Source organism: Larimichthys crocea, chromosome VII, assembly GCF_000972845.2.
Source record: "Larimichthys crocea isolate SSNF chromosome VII, L_crocea_2.0, whole genome shotgun sequence".
NCBI lineage: Eukaryota > Metazoa > Chordata > Actinopteri > Sciaenidae > Larimichthys > Larimichthys crocea.
The window spans coordinates 13,449,422-13,465,736 of record NC_040017.1 but is presented as its reverse complement, the minus strand read 5'-3'; the positions used below and the strand labels follow the sequence as shown (position 1 = coordinate 13,465,736).

The 16,315-nt window shown below is 40.3% G+C and overlaps 1 protein-coding gene across 4 annotated transcripts in view; it reads right to left on the bottom strand.

Annotated features, from left to right (window-relative positions):
* The window catches only part of gria4a (glutamate receptor, ionotropic, AMPA 4a), a 101,889-nt gene that overhangs the window by 51,943 nt on the left and 33,631 nt on the right, over positions 1–16,315 (bottom strand). For all 4 annotated transcript variants that reach the window (XM_027280675.1, XM_027280676.1, XM_019260987.2 and 1 more), the window contains exons 3-5: positions 4,259–4,498; positions 1,219–1,271; positions 868–999 (exon numbers count right to left, since the gene is read on the bottom strand). In XM_027280675.1, coding sequence (XP_027136476.1) covers positions 868–999; positions 1,219–1,271; positions 4,259–4,498 — 425 coding nt within the window. The remainder of the gene's footprint in view (positions 1–867; positions 1,000–1,218; positions 1,272–4,258; positions 4,499–16,315) is intronic.

The window sequence follows — 16,315 nt, the reverse complement described above, 5'->3', positions numbered from 1 at the left end:
AAGCTATATCTGAATGAACAATATGGTGCATTTACTGCAATCACACACTGGCGTAGCTGTTGGGGAAATCTTATTTTTCTCTCGACATTAGAAAAAAAAGTGAGCTTTTTTTTTCCAGATGTCAGAAAGCATAAGGAGTGCTGTTGCAACTAGCTGAGTGAAGCAGACAGCAGGCAGACAGAAACTAGTAATATACTGAACAAATAGTTTATTTCACGTTAGTTCACTGTTACTTATGTCTGTCTATATGGGCTACTCTAATTGGTAACATGATGCTTATTTGAATCAGGTTCTAGTTTTAATTACAGACTGTGGTTTAAGGTGATAATAATGTGTTACTGGGCTTGTACCCCATTATTAAGCATTGAGTTCTGTTAAATCCATGTCAGTGAAGTAATCTTATCCCTGTCTGTAGTAATCTGTGCGATAGTAACAGAGCCACATAAGTGTTATATGATCTATACTGCCACAGGGTCCTTTAGGTTCCAGATCAGTGTCAGACATCATCCTGTGCCTGCAGAAAGCCAATATTTTACTATAGCTGGGGACTATAATGTTTAATAATGCACCATATGATGCAGCGGTAAACAAGCATCAATAAAAACTGACATGTCGTGAATATTATTTTTCATTTGTCCCTCCTATTTATTATTATTAGGCTGTATACAAAAATGTTGAGCAGAAATATTATTTTGGCTTAAAATGATTGTGGCATATTCAGTTAAATATGGTGGGTTTACATGCCTGAACACTTTGCTGACTACATTACCACTATGCTATTTTACTATGATGCCATGTTTCGCATTGTTATGGTTACCGTGATGTCAAGAAACTTCAGCCATTCGGTTATTAATTTAATAATATTACCTGTTCCAAGATGCTCTGTAGTCTCTCAGGCTCCAGGTCAATGACATATTTCCTCTCCTGACGTCGGTCCAGGTCTTCTAAAAGTCGGCGGTATGCTGCCTCATTGAAACTCTCCACACAGATAGCACTCACCTGGGTTAACATACATGCATGTGTTCACAGGATGTATGTATGTGCATACATACAGTAGAAGCACAGACAGAATGTATAAAGAAGGTCACATACTGTACATGCAAACCGCAAGCGAGTTGGCTAATTGTATTCGGACAACAAAAACAAGAGTGCAAGTATGCACTATGTGTGTGTTTTTGGCCTGTTTCCAGGAACGTGCGTGTTTGTGTGTGTCCTGACCTGCCATCCGTTCTGCCCCGCTCTCTCCATAATTGCCTGCAGTATTGCATAACCTAGACAACGGAGAGAAAGGAAAGGAATAAAGAGAACGAGATAATTAATGCTTTATTAGGTAGAAGTCATACTTGGGACATGGAATAATTAAATTTAGCAAATTTTGCCGGTAAAGCCAAAAGAGCCAGAGCTGTATTACCAGAACCTTTTATCTGACATCAATTACAACAATGTGTTTGCCCAAAATGCTAATGTCTTGTCTTCAATCGTCGGGAAAAAAAAACGCTTAGTGCCTCAAGCAACAGTCCTCTCTTGAATGTCACTTTATAACCCAACATACAGAGCTTATCAGGAAGAGCTATGTGCTGAACCAATAGAGACTGTCAGTTTCACTGATAGGGACATTTCGTTAAAATTAAACTTCTCATCGCTTCTTGTTCAGTTGTGAACTTTGATTCAAATGCGACTCATCTGAGAACACAGTGCCACCATCAACTTTATAGCCTGGAACAATACACGGAGATCTTTTTTCTACAAAATGATGGAGTACAGTTTTAAACAGGGTGAGTACGCCTCTTGGTGCGATATTAAATGAGTTTCAAAGTTAATATGATCCTATGAGCAGCAGGTGGTAACATCAGTGCCAAGAAATTATGTTATATTCCACTGAACAGCTGTCAGGATAAGTCAAAACAGGTGGAAAAAACAACTCAGTATCAAAATAATAATCCTTTATAATATTGGCAGACAGCTAAGGTCATGTAATAATCACTGTAATCTCCAAATATGTTGTTAATCTTACAAGTCACATGTGTGCACATAGTAAAACACACACCATATGTCTGCATGAAACACCGTGACATGAATAGACACACACACACACACACACTGGAGTGCAGCAATGCCAACTTGTTACCCTGCTTTTTCTACTTTTGTGGAGGCAGCTATTTCCTGCTTGAGTTGAAACAAAAAGCACATCTGAAGCTTCAGTAATCACACTGTGTATGTGTGTGTGTATTATTGTGGTGTACATCACAGAAAAGTGGAGTTTGTCTTTACATGTGGTATGAGGTTGTGCTTTCACCTTTCCACGCTCTCCAAATGTGTCCGTGCCCTACATGAATGTTTTTTTGTGTTCAGGATTACATTTTTTTCTGTGTGTCTATGTGTTTTGTGTATTCTGTCTAACAAATACCGTCATCTACTGTATGTGTATTTATGCATGTCTTTGTAGGTGTATGTATGCATTTGTCTTTGTATGCAGGCCTGTGGACGGCGTGTATGTATGTGTGTGTGTGTGTGTGTCTGTAGTCTGTGGAGCAGAGCAGAGCAGGGTGCATAAAACAGATCGCAGCGTTACTGCCCATTTTCCAGCACATTACCGGCAGCAGGGCCTGATGGGAGCCTATAATGAAAGGCCCTGCCTTGGCCAAGTCAGGGGTGAGCACAGTCCAAACTCTATGCGTCCATCCTCCGCTCCATTTCCCCCTCCTTTCCTTCTTTACCCCCCTTCCTCCTGTTATATGCTACAGTATAATCCCTGGAGGCTTGTGATCCAGTCTGTCCTTTTCATTCTCCTCCTTTCTGTTTTCCCCCCCTTGCCTCCCTCCACCACCTCCCATCTACCCCCACAGTCTCCTCTTCTGTCTCTTCTTGCATCACCTTGTTTGTCTCCTCCACCGTATTCTCGCACCTGTCTTTCTCTCTTTTCGGCTGCTCCACCAGCTCGCCTTGCCTCACCTGTTTCTCCTTCTCCCCCCTCATCCCTCCTCTTCCTCCCTCTGTTCCCTCTGGGTACTAACTCAGACATCCTGGACCATAGGGAGGCTGGCAGAGGCACAGACAGAGCACACACAACTATACACACATACAAACTGTGCAGCTCACTGATTCCCTAACACGCCACTATACTATGGTCTGGGGATTCTGCGTCATGTTTGACCTGTGTTTCTCTCCCTGTGGCGGGGAATTAGACTGTGTGTGTGTGTGTGTTTGTGTGTGAGAGAGAGATAGCGTGCCAAGCATTCCCATGATAGCGTTTAGGGGCCGAAGGCGTCAGCTGTGCCTGCTCCACTAACTTACGTGCACTGCATGATGGGGTGGTTAAATTAAAGGCAGGTGAACGTGGCAAAGGTCAATGCCAAATATTAATTTCTGGCTGCAAAGCACCAAACTTCACCTTTATTTCTGCAGCTTTATCCTTTCATCAGAAAAGTGCAGAGCCAGTAAAACAAAGCCTTTGTTCTCTCTCCACAAGAAAACAAGACTGAATTTGGGAGCTAAATTAAAGCCAAACAATCTCAGACTTTTAAAAAATATCATTATGATTTGATGACTCTTATAATATTGTTCTCAGTGTGTCAGGCCAAACTGAACTCAAACTAATGGGTAATTCTTCATGCAGAAAAGTGTGAACCAGACTAATTTGGAAATCTATTTTAATCTTCCATAGCTGAGTTTTTAATTTAAACCCAGATAAAGAAGACAGCAGCAGATATACCAATTTAGCTCTTGTTATCACCGCCAGTGTATGAAGCCATAAAGACCCAAGGACACTCAGTCACAATCATTTGGACGGTATAGTGGAGTTACAGCCCGTTTTGCATCCTTTTCCAAATCTCTCGTTGACATTCCTCCTTAAAATCAACGAGGACGGAAAATGGAGTGTAAAACAGATGAGAGGTTGTAAGACAAAGTCAAAGTTACATAGTACTGTATTACAGCACTTTGATGGTGGAATTTTAAGGATTAAATGCATCACAATATGTATTTCCCTCCCTCAGTCCCTGAACTCAATGACTGTTAATGACTAATGGATTTTTTTTATTTTATATCCTTAGATCATAAAAAGAAACTTCAAGGTTCATCAGAAATACTGACTGATTCATTGATTTCACCATCTTCATGCTTGTGTTTATATGGAAACCCCTTTCAAAGCCTAATGCAAAATGACATTTTTTGTAAAAAAAAAAAAAAATGCAATGGCATTGGTGACTACCTTTCATATACCTATTTTATTGTAACGTATTCAACACTGTGCATTTACCTCTGTCTGTGTCGTAGAGGAAGACAAATCGGCTCCAGTCGTAGTGGTCCAACAGTGACAGCAAAGCCCCTCTGATGGACGGCCGGAGCTGCAGGGTGAACTGGCCCTCTCCTTCAGTGGGGAAACTGGGCGTCACAAGGCTGATGTGCAGGGCCCCACAGAACGATGTCAGCGTGTTCACCGAGCGCTTGTCATAAAGACCGAAGATGGCAAAGACCCCTCTCGAATACTGAGAACAGACTGATGTGAGGAGGGAAGAGGAAGGATGGGTGTTGGGGATGGAGGGATCCAGATGGAAGAAGGGAAAAATGAGAGGAAACAGAGACAAATTAGAAAACACTAATACAGAATATATACGGTGACATTCTTTCTCAGAGCTTTGCAGTGATTTTACAAATAAACAAAGTAGAAAAAAGAGCAATCAAGAGGGTGAGACAGAGAAAGACACAGCGTCCATAATTATATTCACACTGTGGAAACTGGTTAAACGTGTCAACCATTTTAATGAGCGACAGCTTTAAGCTTGTGTCAGCTACACCTTCTCATTGCTAATTAGACTCACAAACTGTGATCTTTGAGTGGTGTGTGTCATCCATAAATGCAACAAATATTAAATGAAACCACAAGATAGATTCATGCCACTAAAAGCAAATTTCTTCTCTGCTACATACATGTAATTATGAAGTAGAGTAAGCACACACATTGGCATGAACATGGGTGGAAATCAGATTTCCATACAAGCTCCTGGCGAGCAATTTTCAAATTTTCTGATGGCAAAAAATCATTCCCACTAGCCAAAACTGACATGGCTGCTTATACAGTTGTTAAGGAAATTATAGTCCAATAATCCCACCTGCTAAGAGCTTAACATCCTTAAGATCCATCCACACACACACACACACATACACACACACAGATACAAAACCCTTGACCGGGCCGCAAGCTCGCTTCAAATGTGAAGTAATTTTCCACTACAACACTGCAACTCAGTCTTCAAACACCCCGAAGCTTTCAACCATGACAGGGAGGAGAGTAAAAAGCACTGACGTCCTCTGCTATCTCGCTTCCAAAAAAAAATATCTCCTCTGCTTCAGTTTGTCGTTCATCCGTGCGGCTTGACCAAAAGTGTGCTTGAATAAAACAAAACAAACAAACAAAGAAGAAGAAGAAGAAGCTCTTGGGTGTGTGAATCGGAGAGTCCTGCACATACTAACAAATCAGCTGACATACGCACACAAACATTTGCTTCACTTTCTAAGGATTCAGTGAGTGAAGTGACTAAAAGTGTCTGTCAACTCATTTTTCTTTTTACACTCTTTCATGTTTCTCTTTGTCCTCCCATTTTCTCTTTCATCCTCTTATTTTATCCCCTCCTCTCTCGCCTCCTTTATCTCCATTCATCCTTTCAGCTAGATTCTTTTCAGCCTGGCATGTTTTGAGCTTGAGCTCTATCCTGCGTCATAATTCACTCTTCACCCGGTAATACGTCACACTGGAGTAAACAGTAAGACGGAGGGAGGAGACTGCAGACTTTGCTTTTGGCGACAACTGGCCATCACTCTGTAACCTTTCCTTTTTTCTTTCTCCCTCCTTTGATCTCCTAGAGCATCACTTCATCTCGTACCTTTTCCTCCCCTCTTCTGTTTCCCCTGCATCCATCCTCATCCTTTCAGCTTCCACCATCCACTTTTCTTCATCTCTCTCTTCCACTATGACTGCCTCCCCTCTCTGTTCCTCCCTCTCTCCCTCCTCTTGGGACTCAGAGTAATTCCATTATCAGCTATAAGCCTCAGTGGGGGTAAACACTGAGGGAGATGCAGCTTTGACGGTTTGGCTTGTGGCAATTAAACAAAGCCGAAGCCCCTGCACCCGAGAGGTGATAAGGCAGGGATTTAGTCTGTGATTATGACAGGAGCTAAATGTCTTCAACTCGGCGAAGTAGCATACTATGCACTAAGCATGCATCATTCAGCAGAAGCTGAGTCATGACGTCCTCAAAGTCAGCGGACTTAATGCCTTCCAAGATGATTTTTTATGGCTTTTTTAAGGTTTCATTTAATACTTGTGGGCATACATGCAACATGAAAGATAGTTACAGAGACGAGACTGTGTGATAAACTACTAAATGACAGGTGCTACATTTTACTGTGACACCAGAACAGTCAGATGTTCAGGCTGAATTCAAGTTGACGTCATCATTAGGTGCTCAGAAGATAAGAGCGAGTGTTCATCTAAAATCTGAATAACAGCAAAATGACTGATTGAAGCAAAGAGGCAAGTGGAGACATTTGGTTAAAAATATATACAGATTAAAACATGCAGGGAAAGTGTTCAGTCATGATGGCAGCTTACTGATGAAAAACAGCTCTTGGCTGAGAGAAATGATGTCCTTACAGTGCCTAAGGACAAATGCGAAGCAGCACACAATTGAATTTCTTTCTGACAGCAGTGTCATGGCAAATGCCATTCTCTTGTTTTTGAGATGAATTCATGTTTCAAGACCAGCTGTTTTTGCGGAACAAAGCAAAAAATAGAAAAGCAGCTGAACAAAAAGAAAGCATTGCACATGTTCCCATGCCAACTGGAGATTTTATTTTTTTTTTGATAGAAAGTTGAATAAAACTACTGGCCTAGATGCAGTTTTTGACATTACTTTGCACATTTTAGTTTTCACCCATCTCCTGGGTCTCCATCAAAACTTAAGGAAATATTGATACCCCCATGAATCCCAAATCGCTCTATTTTTAAACAATACCAAGACATCTGCAACTAAGACACACACAGGCCCACAGCACATAACAAAAACCTCCACGTATGTGTCTCATCCTTCATTTATCCACTCTGTTCTTCTCTCCTATCTTTCACTTCCTTACTCCCTTATTCCCTCATTTTCTGTCTCTGCCTTCTGATCCTGGCTTCGCCTCTCTGACTCACTCGCCCATTCTTTCTCCCATGTTTCTGTTGTACGTCTCGACGGGCTTGTTTCTCTGCAACCCCCTCCACCACCACTACCACCTCCGCCGCAAGGCTGGAATGTGCCAGACAGTGGCGTCATTGTAATAAAATGTGTGCTAAGCTTGCTTCATAAAGCTTTAATGAGAGGAGGAGACCAGCAGCATGGTGCATCATCACCACAGTAAAAGCATCGGACAGAATAGGTCTCCCGGGACTTCCTCTACCTCTACCTCTTGTTTGCTCCCCCCTTGCTTGCTCTCTCAGCATCTCCATATGTTTGATTTTTTTGTGTACAATCTCTTGTCTTTTCTGTTTCTTAATTGCTTGCCTTATCTGTCAAACCTCTCTCTTTCTCGGTGCAGACCTCTCCATAAATCTCTTTAAAACGTTCCTCCTTTATCTGCATGACTCTATACCGTATATCAAGCCTCAGCATCCTCGCATCTTCCCCTGCAGCTATCCCTGCCTCACTGTGATTCATTTAATTTGTGTCTCTGTGCATTTAGAAAGCCCTCTCAATCATGTGCAAACCCTGCACATCACTTTCCATCTTGTTTTTCAAATTCAAATTTGACCAATTTGCATAACAGGGAGGAAAATATATTGCTTAAGCACTGCAATACTTTACACACTATCTTAGCTCTCTTAGCTTCTCTGGTATTGTTTTCTGTGTTTGCTTCCCCATATTTCACAACCACCCCTCCCACTTTCTTTACCTCCCTCAACACAGCGCTTATGTCTCTAGGCAGGCCACTTATTTGTATTTCACATGACACATTGAAACGACGAAAGTATATACCCCCATCCTCCAACATGCACGCACAACTTTGCGACTTTCTGTTCTGATGCTGCAGTTGCTTTTCTCCCATTAGTCTGAATAACAACCCTCCCGCTGCACAGACATTCCCCAGAAAGAAACACTGCAACAATACCGTGAGCTCTCATTACCTACAGGTAAAGACAAAGATAAAAGAAGCACCTGAGTTAATGTAGAATACAAACTAGTTTAAAAGCCATATTGTGTATTTTACCTGGCATTGCCTGGGGTTACCTACAGTACAGCACAGTGATACCTACAGGGTGAAGAGAGGTAAATGCCAATAATAACCCTTTATGAGCTATTTAATTAGAGAGAAATCTATTGCCCAATGCCTGACATTTCACATTTAAGCCATTTACATTAGTATCTTTGAGAGAGATAAGCTTCGGTTTCTACTCTTTTTCAGCACTGCAGGAGGCGTCTTTACAAAAGAAAGCAAAAAGTGGAGCATTCTGCAGCAAGCAGTGGAGTTTCTACAGTGAGTGAAGCTGTAATCCAGACTGACACAACTAGTTCAGAGTGCAGAATAAATTAACTCTCATGATCAGTTAACGTACTGAGGGCTTAGTGTGAAGACAAAGTTAAAAAACTGACCAAGAGATGTTTTTCAGCAACATTATGTAACATTTCTACCGTAAACTAACTGATTTTAAAACATTTTGATACACTGACTTATAATAAGGTGAATGGTGTCTCTGTCATTCCCACTTTGGTCCCCAAATGTAACTTTGTACCCCAGGTATGATCGGATCAGATTTTATGGAGAAAATGTTTTCTGTTTTTTTTTCCTCTAGTGTCCTCCTGCTGCCCCACATCAACTCTTGTGATTTGCAGAGTTTCCTGTTGGTCAGTACAATAAAACTATAGCTACTGTCTGCACTGTGAAGGACCGGGAGAGTGTTAGTGTTCGGTACCACAGGCAATTTGGATCACTGGGAACAGGAGGGTTTCAAGCCCAGGCTCGGGGGAAATGGGATAGGGTGTGGAGCTGGAATGGGCATCAGACCGTAGTTGGGCGAGAGGGCAAAGGAGCCAGACTCAGCAGAGGCATGGCAGAGAAGGATGAAGGAAGAAGCTAAAAAGAGAAAAAGAGAGAGTGACCAAGATAGAGGCAAGAGTAAATCTGAACTGGCTTTTAGTTGCTGGTGAGAGGCTTGTGAAATAAAAGGCTGGAAGACAGATGCTGAACTGGGCTTCTTGCTGTTGGACAATAATATTAGCTGGCTGCTATGTCTTTTGTACTTGCTTGATGCTTGACTGTGTTATCAAAGTTGCTCATTTGCTAGTTTTTGAAGCGAAACTAAATAGCACTAAATAGCAAAATAATTGGTATCAATTATTACGTAATGTTGCTTTAAGTGTGAAAACACAGGCACATAACTGGTGAAATTCAACTTGAAATTCAAGTTTGGTCCCATTGGTTGTAGGTTGATAAACCTTTACAAATCATCTTCAAACAGATGTTGTTTTTATTATTCAGTTTCCAAAAGAATTGCATCAATAAACTAATATTGCCTAACATCAGAAGTTTAAAATGCTCAGTGGTCTTAAACCATTCAACTTTCAGTGTATTGTGTAGTTGAACAATGTATAAACAGTAACAATGTATGAACATCATTATTATGTGCAAGTATTTAAACCCATATGGGAAATGTTTGTTACTAATTTCAACACAACACATTTGCTAAACACTGTAATACAATGAGTTGTCCTTAAATCTAATGTAGACAGCTAATAAAGTCCTCCAATGAATGTAACCTTTCTGAATATTTAATAAAGATTCATAACTGTTAGAGTGCAATAAAACAGAGGACACCATGTACGGCTCCAACTTTTAGAAACAAAAAGTCCTGAGTCACACGGCAAGCAGTGCTAATTACCAGCTTCCCAGCAATGCCAACTGACAATTAGCTCAATTTTAAATTCAATTTGCAGCAAAAAACAAAATTACAGCCACTATATTCTGCTTCTATTATCTAAAATTTGATAAAACCGTTGTATATTACTTACGGTACTGCGTCTAGTAAGAAGATAAGAGGAAAAGCAGTCACACCCTCTTGTTCTCACTTTGCCTCACTAACAATATGAGAAATGAACACTAATATCACTGCTGCACTATAACCAAGAGGAGGAAGTGAGGTGAACAAACAAATATGAAACGCAGTTTTAAATGCACTCAAACGGAGAGAAGAACAAATGTAATCAGCTAATTGTTGACTGTGATTAGTTCAGGCTAAGCAGTAGCATTAAAATATACCACAGTCGAGTTTCATATTTTTCATATTCCAACTGTAATTAGTTTTCCCAGTTACTTTGTGGTTAGAAACATAATCACTGCCTGGATTCAGACAACTTTTCTTTAAGATACCGCACAGGTACCAAGAAAGAAAGGATGGTGAGCTTAAAGAGCGCAGGACTTTGACATCAAAGTGGTTGATTTAACCCACAAAAGCACTTTGTTAAGGTTAGTGAGAGGCCATGGTCTTGGTTAAAGGTTAATAAACACATTGAGACTTAGGCCTTTTGTGACTTTTCTGTATGAAACTTAGACCATCTCTGTAACCTTAACCAAGCAAAGTGATGGCAGTGTTTCCTCCAAAACCCATTTGCCATTATAATATATTGTTATATTTCGAGACGACAGGTTTGTCACTCTACAGAGAAATGACTCAAGCCTAAGCTGATTTTAAAGTGAATTATTATTCTAAAATATCTGGCAGCCAGCTCTTACACATGTGTAACTAGTACTTTTGTGTCAGTGTCTTACCAGAAAGTTTAAGGGTAGACTATTTGTTGAATTGAGCCGCTGCCTCTCAAATGTCTTTGCGTGCCTCTGGCTTTTCTGAGTATAACATTAGTGTGCTGTTGAACATTCAATGAAGAAGAATGGGGAGATCTCTGTGCCTCAATGCTTTTAATGTCATAGCCCTCATTAGGTGGATGGGACTTGCATGCTGGGTAACACTTTGCTTGTTGATAGCTGCTCTTAGCTCTCCAAAGCAACAGCCTTGAAAAGACAGAGAAAAGATGGGAAATGGTATGGTACATGTAATTCATGTGCAATAAAAATATTGGCTAATGAGTCATAACAAATAAGGTATGTAGGTGCATTATGAATGGCATTTATAATATGGATGTTTTCTTTATTTTGTGCAGTATAAGAATACCACTTTAAAGCACTATATGAATGGTGAAATGCTATTTCCTGCAATTTTGAACATTGATTGAATGATTGAATACTGAAGCACAAAAAAGAATATTATGGATCAAAAACTGTGACTGTATTCTCTAGAAAAACACGCCAATGAAACACTACTTTTATACTGACAGTGGCACCACTGCTCTGTTAAAGAGGAGCATTATAAAGACAAGACTGAAGACAAAGTCTGGAGATCAATAGTATCTGGCAGAGAGCATAGTCGCTGTATGGATTTCATATTTGTTCCTCTACACTATAACACAGATTATGGCACAATGGAGCAACTTCTTAGAAAAACACTGGCAACTGAGAGAATAAAGTGAATTTCATGAAATATGATGCTCATAAAATAATATTACATGTTATTTTAAGAAAACAGTCACGTGTTGGTACAAATGGCGTCATTAAAATAACTCTTCAGCATTTATTATTGCAGCTTTTCTTTAGACTTCATTGTGTATCACAATACCATCTATTAGGTCCATCCACAGATGAACAACATTTTTAACCCAGAACACACATTATTTCAATTTTATGATGTGTCCCAACCCTGAGGATCGATATTCTTTGAAAAAAAAAAACATGCCTATTTTATATTTTTGGCTGTGTTTGAAATTGCATACTAATGTACTATTCATACTAAGCGATTGATACAGTTGTGGTGCATATAGTATACTTCAGTGCAGTGTTGTAATACTCAAGATCAGTTTTGAAGGTTTTGGAATCGACCACACTCTTACTCAGTCTTATCTCAGTCTTGGCCAAAGAGGACTTGGATTTTATTTCAACACTGGCCATAACTCTAGGAATATAACTAAATTCCCTGTGTGTGACTTCATGCAAAACTTCCTGCTTCATATACAGCCACACTCCTTGAAAGTGAATGTGGGAGACAGGGAGAAAAAAGACTTTGACTGTCTGGGACGAGATGTCAGCCAAATCTTTTGTAATAAAGTTTGACTTTCTAAACCACAAAGATTTCATCTGCAAAACAGCATCCAAAAGAAGACACACAGCAGTGTGTACATCCTGCAGTGCAACACTTACTGAGATGGCCTCACCCAGAGAGATTTGGCAAATATATTCCTAAACAGGCTATATAATGTATGGTCTTAGTCTTGACTTGGTCTCAACCCCTCAGTCTTGGTTCTCAATACACTCTGGTCTTAGTTGATCTCAACTGCAACACTGCTTCAATGAACAGTCTGCTGGTAATGGAATACTTAATCGTTCATTTTTCAGGCAGTATGCAGTAAATACATGATGGGTATGTAGCCAGTACTGCCAATCAAATAAGCAAGGGCCTGTCATGGACCAGCCGGCAACTCCATGCAGCTGCATCTGTAGTCGGCAGTACGTTAGTGTGGGATTTCAGACACAGCCACGTACAAAAAAATGAGAAGGCAAACAGAAGAGCTTTATAAGCACTGACAAACATTTTTCAGCCAAGGACACCAAAGAAAATCACAGTTCTATAATCTTCTTCCCAGAGACATAATATTAATCATAACTTAGACTAATATATATGTTCTAATCATCTATCTGGTTTAAACTTGCCATTATATAATGTTCAGTTGCTGAGACATTATTACTGACACAAGGCTCAAGTGTGCTCATCAGCAGCATCATGAATTCAAGATAAAAGATAAAGCTTGACGATCAATAGACTGGCAAAGGAGGCCTGCCACCTTATGGATTTCATATCTGAGCCTCTCCACTAGAACATAGTTTACAAGATAACTGAGCCCCAGTAGCTTCATAAACAGGGTGGTGATTATTGAGAGTGATAGGGTATTGTCTGCTGTGCTGTATCTCTCTCTCTGTGGTTTGCTGTGTTTGTGAATGAGGCAATTCATCCCTCCGTCTGCCTCCTTCTCCTGTCTGTCTATCATCCTTCTCTTACAAAACTGCCTCAAGCAGAGAGGAAAAGGGGGCTTCAGTTGTTCCCAGTGAGGGAGGGAAAGGAGAAATGGGGAGAGAAAGAGGAAGAGAGTAGTTCCAAAACCCACATGGGGACTCGACAGCGACGAGAGAGCTTAAGTCTGCCAAGCAGACACTGCAGAGAGAGAGAGGTAAAAGAAAGAAAGCAGAAGAAATTGGATACTGAAGGTGGATATACAAAAATAGGCAGAAAGAGAAAGTGGGAAAACTCTGCCCTGCAGGCCAGTGAAGGCAAAGAAAAGGCTGTAAATTAGTCCTTAAATGCTCTCACGGCTCTTTGTATGATGTTGATGTTAAAACTCACACAGGCACACAGCTGCCTCAAAGGTCATGCAGAATGCGCCTTTTTTTTGTTGTCATCCGTGTCTGAATACAAGGCTCAATATGGGGTCAGAGGTTAGGGACAGCAGGAGAAAAGGCTCTTGGGTAAAACTACCACACTCCACTGTCACTTCTTTATTCTATTTGATTACATCTTTCCACTTCTGTGCACCTGTTCTTCCTGCACCCTCCTCCTCCTCCTCCTCCTCCTCTAACTACTCCTCCAGGCTCTGTCCCTCAGTCTGCATGAATAAAGCTTCTAAGAATAAGAGTACTGATTGGGGAAAATGAGGGCAGGTACCCAAGGAGGGGGGGCAGCTATCTCTATGGCCTTTGGTGTTGTCACAGTCAGTGAATATGTAATTGCTGACATGGATTTCTCCCCCCTTGTGCTGTTACAAAAAGGTCATTACCTCACCTTTTTTTGTTTGTTTTTACAGTTGTCTGTGAGGATTGGAAATGAGAATTTCAATAACAATCACAAAATGGAATAAACGAGAAAAATAATTTGAATGTAATGGCTTCCAAATTTTATTGTTCACAAGGGTAAATTTTAGGATACAAAAGGGATGATGCTGGCTTTGATCCTCACTCTAGTTTCCAACTGGCTTACACATAATTTGTGTAGTTTTGTTTACCATAGTATTCTTTGACTGCTCATTTACCCCTTTCTCTTGTTTTTTGTCTATTAAATGTTTAGGTCTTCAGAGGTCTTTAATACATCTGTAAGTGTGGGGCGAGAGGCGGTGTACACCCTGGACAAGTTGCCAGTTCATCATGACTTTACTTTATTGTTTATGATTCAGGGGTTTACCTTTTATATGTTCCAATGTGATAGAGGCAACCTGTTGAGTATATACTGGGAAAGACTCCAGCCCTCACACAACAGGACAAATCATATATATATAAAAAAGGACAGACATATAATCGATTTTCTGCTTGTATAAACAGTGCACAACCTCTGGTTAATAAACCTGTAATTTAAGTAGTAATGTTTCTGCTTTACAAATACCAAATGGGTGGCATAACTGTGAAATTGACATTTCATGAATAGCCAACTTTTGGATTTGGATTTAATTTTCAATATCCTGTTGTGGTGTCAAGCCCTGCACATTAGGGAAATCACAGGCTTCAAAAAATTACTTATTAATTTTACGTTTGTGGCATTTCTCTGCACCAGTCAACAGTGAAAATACAGAGTTACTAGAAAATGGGAAACAAGGGAATTACATACAAAAGTGAATGAACATTGATGTTGGTTGTAGCTGGTACTATCTCAGTCCAATGAGCCATGCATATGACCAATCAGCACTTCTGTTTCCTTTTCTGTGAAGTCATGAGGAAACTAACAAAATTTGGTGACATCTCATTAGTGTCCCAAGCTCACACCTCTTAGCTCAGCACATTACTTGGTACATCAGGCTTGTCCGGCTCAGACAATCACACACACGGTGACAGAGTTGGACCCTGTTGTTGCTCTGCCGTCAAAATGACCAAAAGGCATCACTAATAAAACTGCTGAAGTCAAGTATTCTAGATATTTCCTGGAATTGGATCGCACCAATGTATAACCTGTGACGGTTCCACAACATACAGTCGCCTTGAGTCAAAAGCCTCCACCAAGCATTGATTGTTAAGCATATATATCTGTCACAATATTTTCTGACAATTGCGCATTACAGAGCACAAGCAGCGTCCTTGGATTGAAGTTGTTATACAAGCACATAGAGACACAAAACTGACACCATTTGCTTAATTTTGAGTTTTATTTACAAGAAATGCCTTTAAAATATTCTAATTGTATTTACTGAGCTGTAAAACTAAATCGAAATATGCCTCTCCATGTATATAAATCAAATGTTTGGCTGGAGCTGGGGCTGTATCATCTAATCTACCATGGTGTACCAGAGCACTATTTGACCACAGATCAACAGACTACTCATAATCTGCTGCCTAAAGTGTGTGGAAATTTTCTGTTTAAGCATGCCACATATGGGGGTTGCACAGAGTCAAGCACATGTCTTGAGGTCACTGTAGGGACAGTGGTAAATGTTGGTTGTTAGGATGGTTGTTAGGAGGACTTCTTCTCATCATATGCTTGCGTTTAGAAAAGCAGGCACCATTCTGATCATTACTATGGCAACCAAGGTCAGAGGTCTCACTCCATAGACACAAATGGATTAGTAAATAAAGTAAAAGCATCTACAGAGTCAGATGTTGGACCACCAAGTGTGAATATATTTCCTTGTTTGTAGACTTATGACTAATTGGCAATTACCTTATACCGCGATGCATTAAGTGTGAACATTTATGGACATAGAGCAGTTGTGGAACTATTCTGAGGGTGTATAGACGAGTCAGAGTGGACAGCTTCTTCAGAATTGAGGCGGCATCATGTCATCATAAGCGTATTGATAGATCCTCCATTCTCCTTGGCCAAGCTTCAATAAGCCTTTCAGCATAAGACATCTTGGACTCCTGTGCACTTTCTCTCCACTGACTGAACTGACTGTTGATGAAAAGGATTCTCCACAACATGAAGCATCTTTAAATTAAAAAAGAGAGGGTGTCCCTAATCAGGATTCTTGAACGTTGTATTGGCTGCTAAGCTGACAATACACATTTGGTCTGTCACATCAAGAAAATCGATGTGTCACCATGGCAAAGGATCATCTTTGTTTAACATTCAAGCAGCGGTTGCAGTGAGCATACACGCCGTTTGGATCTCATGCCCTTTAAGGAATAAAACAATGCTTATTATCATGGCAACATTATTAAAAATGTCCCTAGGACCTAAGTTCACTGAGGCATGTTATAAATC